At 35.8% G+C, this 11,331-nt stretch overlaps 1 protein-coding gene across 1 annotated transcript; it reads left to right on the top strand.

Moving 5' to 3' along the window:
• The first annotated feature begins 507 nt into the window (after window positions 1-507).
• LOC110904949 (cyclin-D3-3) lies at window positions 508-2,762 on the top strand. The gene is made up of 4 exons (XM_022150811.2): window positions 508-1,293; window positions 1,389-1,593; window positions 1,713-1,843; window positions 2,265-2,762. Exons 1-4 carry the CDS (start codon window positions 814-816, stop codon window positions 2,538-2,540), a joined length of 1,092 nt encoding a protein of 363 aa, XP_022006503.1. The 5' UTR covers window positions 508-813; the 3' UTR covers window positions 2,541-2,762.
• The last annotated feature ends 8,569 nt before the right edge of the window (window positions 2,763-11,331 follow it).

The raw sequence follows: 11,331 nt of genomic DNA, 5'->3' as shown, positions 1-11,331 counted from the left end.
TGAAGGAATGGAATGGAATGTTGAAATAGTCACAAATTTCATTGATTAAAGAAATTCATGGGATTTCAAATTCCTCCCTCCCCCAACCAAGATCAATTTTACAAAGAAAAACTTCCTAATTCCATTCCATTCCATTCCATGAAACGAACGCTACCTTAGTTTCAGTTTTCTTGTCGGTGCATTTACTCAGTGAAAGAGAAAACCCCTTGATTATTATAGCAGAAAGTAACGCCTGTAACCGCTAACAAGATACGGCAAAATAGATATTCCCGAAACAGATCCATTCAAAAAGTAGTTCAAGATCCACATGTTTAATCCATCCCGCGAACGTAAATCCCGCGATAAAAAGTAACCGTTTTGACTCGAATCTACATAAATTATATTGTGGTTCCAAGGGAGAAATTTTGCAAAAACATCAAACTCCAAGAGTGAATTGCAAAAGGCATGTAGAGCATAGGGACAAATTACAAATATAAACCTATAAGATCCTGCCACACAGAGACCAGTCACAACCCGTATATACAATTGGATGTTGCGATTACATCAATCTCATTTTCTCGACAACCAAACACCCCCAAATCTCCTTAAAAAACCTTCATTAACCCACTACAATTACATGTTTTTTCTTTTATAAAACCACAGTCTCTCTGTGTGTGTGATTGTGTGAACAAAACCTGTGCAGTTGCTTACTTCTTTTGGGTTCTAAAAAACTGCAAAGAAATGTTACAAAACCTCTGTTTTTTCACCATTTTCTTGGCTTCTTGAAGATAATGAATAGAGCCTCTTACACCCTCTTCTCAAAAGAAGAAGAAGATGGTGTCCAAACAACAAAATGTGTGCCCCCAAAACCCTATGTTTGCTATTGACGATGCCCTTTTGTGCGATGAACAAGAACAAGATTTCGATTTTGGATATGGGTTTGCTTCATCGGACCAAGAAAATCAAATCTTGAACGATAAAGGTTCAATCTTTACTCATTTTGAACAAGATCTTTTGTGGGAAGAAGATGAGCTTTCTTCTCTTTTGTTGAAAGAGAAGAATACCCTTTTGGTTTGTGATGAGTCTTTGATGGGTTTGAGGAAAGAATCTGTTGATTGGATGATTAGAGTCGGTACCCATTATGGGTTTGTTGCTTTGACAACTGTTTTAGCTGTTAATTATTATGATAGGTTTTTGTTTAGTGCTTCTTTTCAGAGGGATAAGCCATGGATGAATCAGTTGGTTGCTGTGGCTTGTCTTTCTTTAGCTTCTAAAGTTGAAGAGATCCAAGCCCCTCTTCTGTTGGATTTGCAAGTAAGTTGTTTATTTAACTGCATTCTATGTGTTTGTGAAAATGCCTCAGTGAATTTGGTTGTGTAAATGTGTAATTGATTGGGTTTGTTGTTCAGATGGAAGGAACAAAATTTGTGTTTGAGTCAAAAACTATTATGAAGATGGAACTTTTGGTGTTGTCTTCTCTTGATTGGAAGATGAATCCAGTGACCCCTCTTGCGTTTGTCGATTACATTATGCGTAGGCTTGGTTTAATGACTCATGATCTGCATTACGAGTTCCTGCGGCGGTGTGAACGGATTCTTCTATCTGTTTGCAATGGTAATGTTACGAATGTGCTTAGTAGATCACTAATTTGATGTCGAATTCATGAAAATTTTGCCAATTTCAGTCGAGTCGAGGTCTAGTTGAGTGGCTGATGTTTGTTACAATGAATGCAGATTCGAGGTTTCTTCGGTTTGTTCCATCTGTGACGGCTGCTGCGATAATGTGCATTGTTAGCAAGGAGATTGAGCCTGACAACACATTGGATTACCGAAATCAGCTTACGAAGCTTCTCAATATCAGCGAGGTTTGTTAATTGTTAATCACTTTCTTATCGAGATTCCATTACAACCATAGATATTTGATCATTAAGCAAACTGAGTCATTTCTCACATGCATTGCATATAACTTTTGCTTATGGGTTGCATCAAGTTGAATTGATAAGTGTGTTTGTAACTTTGTATCCAATTTTGAACACATTTTTAGATCTAATTTGACTCTTTTAGCAGTGCATTGAGTAGACTTTATGATCGAATCATTATGCGTTTATCATAGACTATTTATGAAACCAATCCAAAGTTATCATTTGTATCTACAATTTCAAGAAACCGTAATCACAATCCCTTTGACTATGTACTGTACAAAACATTGTCAATGTGTTCGGTTTTGACTTGATTTCTTAACCCTTGAAATGATGCTAAGAGATGTTGAATTGTATGTCATAACAGGAAAACATAGACGCGTGTTCCAAATTCATCTTGGACGTATCGAATAATCACGGAAGCTGTTATTTCCAAACTCACAAAAGGAAATACTCTTCGATTCCTGGAAGTCCGAGCGGTGTAGTGGACGCATATTTCAGCAGTGATAATTCTAACAACTCGTGGGCGATGGCGTCATCGGTGACATCATCACCGGAAGCTCCATTGAAGAAAAACCGAGCTCAAGAGCAGCAAATGAGATTGGCGCCAGTGAACCGCGTGTCCATTAGCAACCCCCATTGAAGTCACTCCGATTTGTCTGCTTCTTTTTAGTATGGTATTTAATTTACTACAATCTCTTCTTGGATAATTATTGCTGTTACATTGAGATAACTTTGTTTGTGGTCAAACCAAACCAAACCAAACCCATGTGGTGGAAGAACACATTTGGTTCAAGTATGGATATTTGATTGAGATATGTGAAGTGTCATTGAATAGAGAGATTGGTGTAGTTTTCTCTCAAAATGGTTACATTTTAGCTGCTGTCCATTCAGTACCTTTCTGTGTAAGGGGCAGGATTGTCTACAGGTATTAATGCAAGGCATAGTATTCAGTCTTCTCTTTTGAATCATGACACTTGTTCAATATCATAAATCAATAAGTTAAAGGTGGGTAGGATCATAAATATAGATACCGGTTTCCGGAAATTGTCAAGTCAGTTGATCTTTCAGACATAGGAATTAGATGTTACAAAGGTAGCACTTTCATTCTTGCTTGCTCACTTCACTACTAATTACTTTCATAAACTAAAAACATTACTTTTTTTTTAATTGTAATCAGAATGCTCTATTTCTACAAGATGAACAATATGGACAAAAGGGTAGCTTCTTGTCTGTTGACTTTTTGAATTGAACCCTCCTATTTTCTTATCAAGGACTAGCCTCTTAAGATTGTTAATTTAACAACAATCATGCTTTCTAATGCTTAATATAATATATGATATATCAAGAAAAGGGTACATGTTTTTGAAGGTAGGACTTTGATTCTTGTTTTCTTGACTTCTTTAACTCTCTTGAACTATGCAGTTAATATCGGTGATGTATTGGTTATCGGTACAGATATTATCGGCGATATTGGCTGATACATCACCGGTTTTCTTTTTAGTTTTACCATTCGTCTTTCTTCTTATTGCTGCTAGTAGTGTTTTAAGTCTTAATTGTTAGTATTAAATGTTGGTGTTTTAAGTCTTAATCAGTTCCTACTTACTATATTTGTTAGTGTTTTGCAAGTTGCAAAAGGTTAATTTGTTAATGGTGTTAGTGTTAAATTGTTATATATATAAATTTTGCATGATATTAAAATTACTGATATCCCACCGCGATGAACTATATCTCAAATATCAGTCCTTGTCCTTGGCTGATATCCGATATTTTACCGCATTAACTGCATAGCTCTTGAATTAGTTTATAACCCATCTATATATGCATATCAAACAAGGTTAAGAAAAACGTATACGTCGAATGTGATTATTCGGCCTGCGTATTTGACTAAAAAACCTTAATTCTACATTTCCCATGGCACAAAGTTTGTTTTAAAAAAGTTAGTGAAATCAGTAGGAAAAACAAAACAAATTGATGATTGAGGACAATTGGACAAAGCATAGGGAAGATCTTATAAAGATGAAAAGTAAAATGTGGTATGAATGTTTGGGAGTATTGGACTAAAAAATTAATAGATATGGGGAACCTATTGAGTTTGTGGGGACTGTCTTTGTCCCACAGGGCACTCCTATTCAGTATTATTCATTGCCTTTCCTCTACTCTAAGGTTGTTTGGTATATGGTTTGACATTAACAATAATTTTTTATTATTATAATTCTGAGGAGAAAGAGAGATTTCAATGTCTAGCAATGCAAATATTGGGGTCCACCCAAATAACTTTGGAATGATATATGATGAATGCTAATGTCAAACTTTGACTTGGTCATTTTACATTATTGATTCACTCATAAGTGTAAAAACTTTGTTGTGAAATTGTGAAAGTGTGAATGTGAATTCCCTTTCTTGTACTTTTTGCTGGTAAAAAGACACAAAATTTGTTGATTGATTTTTTTACTGAATACTTAAAACCCTTTTTTTTTACTGCTTCATCTTATCTTTATGATCAAAGAGAAAGCAAACTGAAACATACATATGAAAGAAACATTTATAATCTCAAAAGAACCAATATTTGTTAATGAATTTGGTTGAATAGTTACATCACTTTTTCTTCTTTTTTTACTGTTTGAATCTTATCTTTCTGGTCAAAGAGAAAGCAAACTGCTACCTACAAATTAAACACTTTGCTAAGGATGGGTTTCTGCTAGGCTTCCCTCTTTGAGTTTCTTTTTGTCAGAGAAAGAAACAAAGTGTGAATACACATATCATTGGGACCAAATTTTTACAGTGTCATCACACCAGATTCTCTTCATCCTTTTTGTTTTTGTATGTATATGTGAAACAAGGAATATAATCAACATCAACATATGTCTATGTACAAATATACAATGCTGTCTTTATACCATAATAAGATAGGTTTTTAGTTTTGTTTATCGTTTCCCACGGGCCGTGCTGGAGCACATGACGCTACGGTGACTTGTACGTTGAGCAATACTAGTTGTCCGTATTGGGAGGATACATAGATCTTTTAATGTTTGCAAGGTTTGATTTTTATTTCTTAAAAGTTTAAATCATATTGGGCTTTGGCTTCCCTCCAAACCCTTTTGAGACAAATAAGAGATTGTACCTTATGCAGTGAAAGTTGTACATTGATCTAGCTTTGATCATTTCAATGTTACCTTTTACATTATTTGACATCATAGGACCAGTTCAATTAGGTCAAATGTTGGTGAAGACTAAGTGCCTAACTGGCTGGTGGCATTATTAGGCTAATCAAATGTGGGCTTTGTATGAGAGTAGGAACAAATTATTGTGAAAATTGCATAATAATTTATGGGCTATTCAATTGGACCCCCCAATTAATTAGGTAGTCTAAATGCTTCTAGAATAAGTTGTTTGATTAGAAAATCTAATGTCTTTTGTTAAGAAACTAAACAAAATACACAAATGCCCCTCTCAAAGATCAAAATACAGACACATACGAAACGGGTAGCAGTATCCTAGGTGTATTTAAGATGTTCTTTTCGTAGTTAGGTTGACAATGAGACAGGTATTGGTAATCCTAGATCCATAGTTGATTGCAAAACTATATCCTAGGGGTGTTCAAAAAACTCGTGGCTCGCAGCTCGCTCGAAAAAAGCTCGAAGAAAGCTCGGCTCGAAATTGGCTCGGTTGTAAACGAGCCAGCTCGGCTCGGCTCGGCTCGATTTGTAAACGAGCCGAGCTCGAGCTTGGCCTGGCTCGGCTCGTGAGCTGGCTCGATAAGGTTTACATCTTTCATTTTTTGTTCCACATCGATTAGAAAACAAAAAGTAAGCGAGTATCTTCTCTATAAAAGTAGGTAAAGACAATAGAGAAAGTGAATTAACTATTTATATTTGCATATTTAGCCAAATGGTTAAATTAAATGGCAATTATGGCCCTTAGGCTATGAAGAAATTCATTTTAAGTGCTTTTTAAGTAATAAATTTTGCGGTTTTTTGTTAGTTCGAGTTAGATCGAGCCAAGCCGAGCTAGCTCGAATTCTAATCGAGCCAAGCTCGAGCCTCAAATTTCAACTCGATTTGAAATTCGAGCTCGAGCCGAGCCAGCTCGAATCAAGTTCAAGCCGAGCTCGAGCTGGGTCTAGCTTGGCTCGACTCGGCTCGTTTACAGCCCTACTATATCCTGTACATGTCGTGTATCCAGTTAATCATTACATGTCGGGTATCCCCGTTACTTTGTTAGAAATGACCAATTGAGATGTATACAAAACTAAAACTGTAGTTGATTAGTAGATCATTCTATTACCTAAGGACAACGAATAAACGAAAAGAAATTGCTTTGGGTTTGGTTTGGATGGAAAAGTATGTATGTTTTGGGTAATCGGTCAGGTATTACCTAATAACATACCATACCTGTTCCACGCCCACAAAACTTTTTAAAACCAATCTCATGCCTGATCCGATACATACTACATGAGATGTATATTGGTTCATGTTGATTATACATTTCACTCTTCATTTGAGGGGTTTACCTACTAACATCACTCTAACCGACGGGGATTACCGACAAAGTTTCACTAATATTGTTACTGATCACCATATCGTATATATAGTTAGTTATAATTATAGATAATGTGTTTATTCATCATCATAGTTATATATACTAATATAGTTATATTAAATTGTGAATGACTTTTATATCTATTTGAGTAATAAAGGTGTTTGTACTTTCAAGTCTAATCAAGTTTGATTTATGAAACTCAAGGTGGAGCAAATAAAGTTACTAATAATAATGGTGGGGTGTTATTGAATAGAAAACAAATTAAGAGAAATGGTTATCGGCTTTTAAAAGTGAAGGTACAACTTTAGATGCTCACTCCAAAACGGGAAAGATCCAAACGATAATTTTGATTCAGGGGATGAAGTGGTCACAACTCTTAAAAGCTAAATGTACAACACTATACTGCACAAAAACAAAATGAAAGCTGTTTAAAGTTCTGCCCTTTTTCCCATAACTCATTTTGATATGTCAATTTCATAAACCATTAATCAAATAACACCAACACTATATTCGCATTCTTTTATTTTTTATTGTGAAATGTGTAAAAACTACTATATAAATGCGTACACAATACGTCATTCAGTAAATTTGCCTGCCTGCTCTATATATTGGATTTTAACCTTCTTATAATTAGGTACAGAAGTCGAATTGCTCAATGTATTTATGTCGGCACTATTGATTAACTTATATTTAAGTTGTTTGTTGTGATTTTCAGAAGATAACATTTTATCAACTAATAGATTTGAACCCGCCAATGAGGTAGTGGTGAAGTGGTTGGGGAAAAATTTGGTGTTCTTTGTGACCCAGGTTTGACTCCCAATCTCCCAATTATTTTCTGCGGGAGTTAATTGCCCGGATGGTCCCTGTAATTTCACGTTTTTTCATGTTTAGTCCCCACATTTCAGAAAATAGCAGGTATGCTCCCTATGGTTTGTCATTTTGTTACTCGGATAGTCCCCTGACATTTACTCCGGGGACTATCCGAGTAACAAAATGCAAACCATAGGGAGCATACCTGCTATTTCCAAACTAATTGACATCTACTCAAGGGACTATCCGAGTAACACAATAACAAACCATAGGGAGCATACCTGCTATTTTCAAAAGGTGGGGACTAAATGTGAAAAAACGTGAAACCACAGGGACCATCCGGGCAATTAACTCTTTTCTGCGGCATCCAGGTGAAGGGCGAATACGGGTGACGTCGGTTCGTCTTGGATGGAAGGCAAGGTTTTACCGATTAGTCCACTGTCGTGCCTTCGGGTGGGTGGAGGTCGAGTTTCCGCGCATCTGGGAGAGCCAAGGGGCTGGCAGCGGTCGAGTAGTCGACCTTGGCCACAGCGACCAGTGTCACGGTAGTTGGCACGCCGTTCCTTAGAGAAAAAAAAAATAGATTTGAACCCATATGTTTAGTTGATACGTTAATATAAGCTGTTTAAATTATGATTATCACCTTTTAAAATTCCAGTAAACAAATAAAGTCTAAAGTACGCTTATCTAAACATCTTAAAAAAAGGGTACTAATGAACAACATATTGACTCCCATATCTTTATACAAATTAAAAAGCACAGTTGATAATTAAATATTGTGCATGTGTTCTTTTTTTTAACACAAGGACATATCTTGGGACACCATGCTTCTTCCCGCTAAATGCTAAGGCTGTAGGGTGTGGGTGTGGCTGTCCTGGGCGACCACTCCCTCCGCTACATCACCTCCACCTCACGCCACCTTCCTCTCCATCCCTTCAAGGGCGGTGGTGTTCCCCTTCCCCCAATCATAACACTCATCATCGTCAACACACAACACTCGTCAAGGAGATTGAGGGGGGGGGGGGGGAGGATTCCCCGTCGGGGTTGCCTTCCACCTCAGCACCCCGAGCTCCTCCGAGTTACCACACCCTTCAGCCTAATGTAGTCTGGTGTTCACGAACACTCACAGTGCCACATCACCCAGAGGCACCGCACCCCAGCATCTTTTTCTTTTGTTGTCATCATCCAACGAACCCACCATCCCGTCCCGCTTGTCCCCTTCTTCCCTTCAATCCCGCTCGTAGCAGCGAAATCATCACCCCCAAACCTGATCCCGCAAGCTACAGAATGAGTATAACACAATGCTCTAAGACTGTTTGTTAAAAGATTTCATCAAACACATAATTAGTAGGATCTAATAAAAAGTATTAAAATAATAGTAGACTTCATCCCGCAAGCTGAAGGATGAGTATAAGACAATGTTCTAAGAGTGTTTGTTAAAAGATTTCATCAAACACATAATTAGTAGGATCTAATAAACCAATAGGGTGGTGGTCAATTGGCAAAAACAAAACCTTTAAACAATTTGGGTGAAAGAGGTCTTGAGTTCAAGTCCCATAAACAACATAGAATAAAAGAAATTTGCCCTTAAAAAGTATTAAAATAATAGTATGCATGATCTTTATGCTTCAAACATGGTGTTTTAACATCATAAAAAAGCATATAATTAAACACTTTAATATTGCTGTGACTAAGTGGAGAGTTCAATAAGAATTTTTTTTTTTAAGAATAAAAAAATAAGTTCTTAACTAATAGACATGCTCCATTTTAATATGTGTATTTAATGTTATTGTTAGGTTGATAGATAAATTTACAATTTTAATTAATTTATCGCATTCATTTAAATTAACTAAGTAATTAAACTTGTAACTCATACTTAAAATATTAATTTTCAAAAGAACCGGATTTATGGTGAAAGACAATTTTCGATATGTGTAGGATAAAATGTTGGATAAATTTTGAAATGTGCAGGATAAAGTGTTTTTGCCTAATTAATAAAAGATAAGATAATTAATGAAAATAGTTATAAGTTATTTATTGTTAAATGAAAATAGTTTTAAACTATTTATGTCAATTCTTCTCACATTAACTTTTTTCTTAAATAATACATCTCATCAAAGCTGTCTTGTAGGTAAATTTACTTTGTTTGGTTGAGTTTTTTTCTTGATACATCTTTTATTGCTATAGTAATGTAAAAGTAATCGAAAAATAGATGTACATGTCAGCACAGCATCCTTACGGTTAAGTTCAATTTTTTAGTTTTTTTATAAGTGCCGCTGTCTACCCTCTTTATTATTATAACGATATAATACAATATGTTAAAAATATAAATACACCGTCACGTGATGCTTCTTTTTATCTAAATTTCCTCAAAAGATTTATTCAAAACTGAATGGGTATAATCGATCTTTTTGTTCTTTAGTGTAACGAACTAAACCGATACCGTCCAACAACACCGGTACCAGTGCTCGTTTTTTACGGTTTTCCCAACGTTCCGGTGTAAATTTAGTTGAATACGGAGTTGTATTCGCAATAACGTATCGTTTTTGGTACTTCAAGCTATAACAAATGTCGGTATTGTACTGGTACGTGACGAACCAAACCAACCAATATTGCCCGAACAACGCTAGTAGCGTACCACTATTCATTTTCATTGTTTTTGATCGATCTAAAACACGTGTTAATACCATCTTGGGCATATCTTTTTCGGTTTCTATACCGAGTGTCAGCATCGTAACGATACTGTCATGAACCAGACATATACCAACTGAAGTTTTTTTATTGTGTTTCTATGGCGATTTGCAATATCTTGAAGAACCAAACCGAGATAGAATTTTCGTCACAGAATGCGAGGGAAAAAGTTGCACACTAATTGTGACCTAGTCAAAATTTTACTGCCATTCTTTCATACCTCTTTTTATCGTAATGTGAGTCGTCTTTTCAAGATCCGTGCAACATCCTCCTCATATCAATCTCGGTGACCATCCATCCTTTTTGTTCTGTTTATGATTGTGGATCACTTGTTCGTCTTGTCATCGAATGGAAGTGACCCCAACCCCGGACCTAGGATAAGGATATGAGAAATGCAAGCACTTATGGTATATATATTTAATTAATCATTGATGCACTATTGAAGGATGTCTAGGAATCATAATACCCCTTCCATTTAAGCACAAATTGAGTAGATATGACCTTCAAATATTGGCTCCCCGTAGTCTCCCACCACCATAATTATTGGCTTCATAGCTAAAGAACACTCATAGTTTGATCATAGCCTGCCATAACCATTCATATCCCGGCTCAATACATTGTGTCCACATCGACTCTTTAATTCGGCATCCAAACACTATCCCTCCTTTATTTCGTTAGTTAAAATATACATCGACCAATCATTCTTGTTTATCGATTGATCACATTTCCTTTTCAAGGAGAAGCGGTTGGGAGCAATCGAGTTTCATGTAACTTTCTTACGCTTATTCAGTTAGGGAGCCATTGGTCATTAGTTGAAATTCCAAGGGAATGTATCAACAAATATAAAATTTGTATTCAAATCATTAAGATGAGACCAGGGTGCATGATTCATTGATCCGGGCACACTTTTAAGACGTACTAGTGAAAACAACCAACTTAATGACTTACCTTTGATGGGGTTTTAAATGATTTTTAATTTTACTTTATTTCATTTTGTTTATAACAAAAACTCACACACTCACTAAATCTACTTAACACTCACTAAATCTACTATTAAATATTACACCATTGTTCACAATAAGACTAGAACCGCGCCACTAAGACTTTCTCTTATTCTACATTGTTAAAAGACGTTGATTAAAAGTTATTGTTTTTAAATTAAGGTCGATACATTTGCACTCTTGAGCAGATGCATAATACAATATTTTTCATTCTCTATTTTTTTTCTTTGTAAATTTGAAAGCGGTAGTATTATTTTAATGGGAGGAGCTATTCGTGTACTCGTTTAAACTACTTACTTCTATCATCACTTGAACCCGTTTAAACGTGTTTTTAATCGAGTCATTAACATGTCTGCCCATTTATAACCCAAAGATATATACCCTAAATAT

Source organism: Helianthus annuus, chromosome 9 (genome assembly GCF_002127325.2).
Source record: "Helianthus annuus cultivar XRQ/B chromosome 9, HanXRQr2.0-SUNRISE, whole genome shotgun sequence".
Lineage (NCBI taxonomy): Eukaryota > Viridiplantae > Streptophyta > Magnoliopsida > Asterales > Asteraceae > Helianthus > Helianthus annuus.
The sequence above is the reverse complement of the archived record's forward strand: the minus strand, read 5'-3'. Positions and strand labels throughout refer to the sequence as shown.

Excerpts from the sequence above, each read along its gene's own strand:
- LOC110904949 (XM_022150811.2), top strand. The coding sequence starts at position 814 with ATGGTGTCCAAACAACAAAATGTGTGCCCCCAAAACCCTATGTTTGCT. Across the intron at positions 1,294-1,388 it reads CTCTTCTGTTGGATTTGCAA|ATGGAAGGAACAAAATTTGT; the intron begins GTAAGTTGTTTA and ends TTTGTTGTTCAG. Across the intron at positions 1,594-1,712 it reads TCTTCTATCTGTTTGCAATG|ATTCGAGGTTTCTTCGGTTT; the intron begins GTAATGTTACGA and ends CAATGAATGCAG.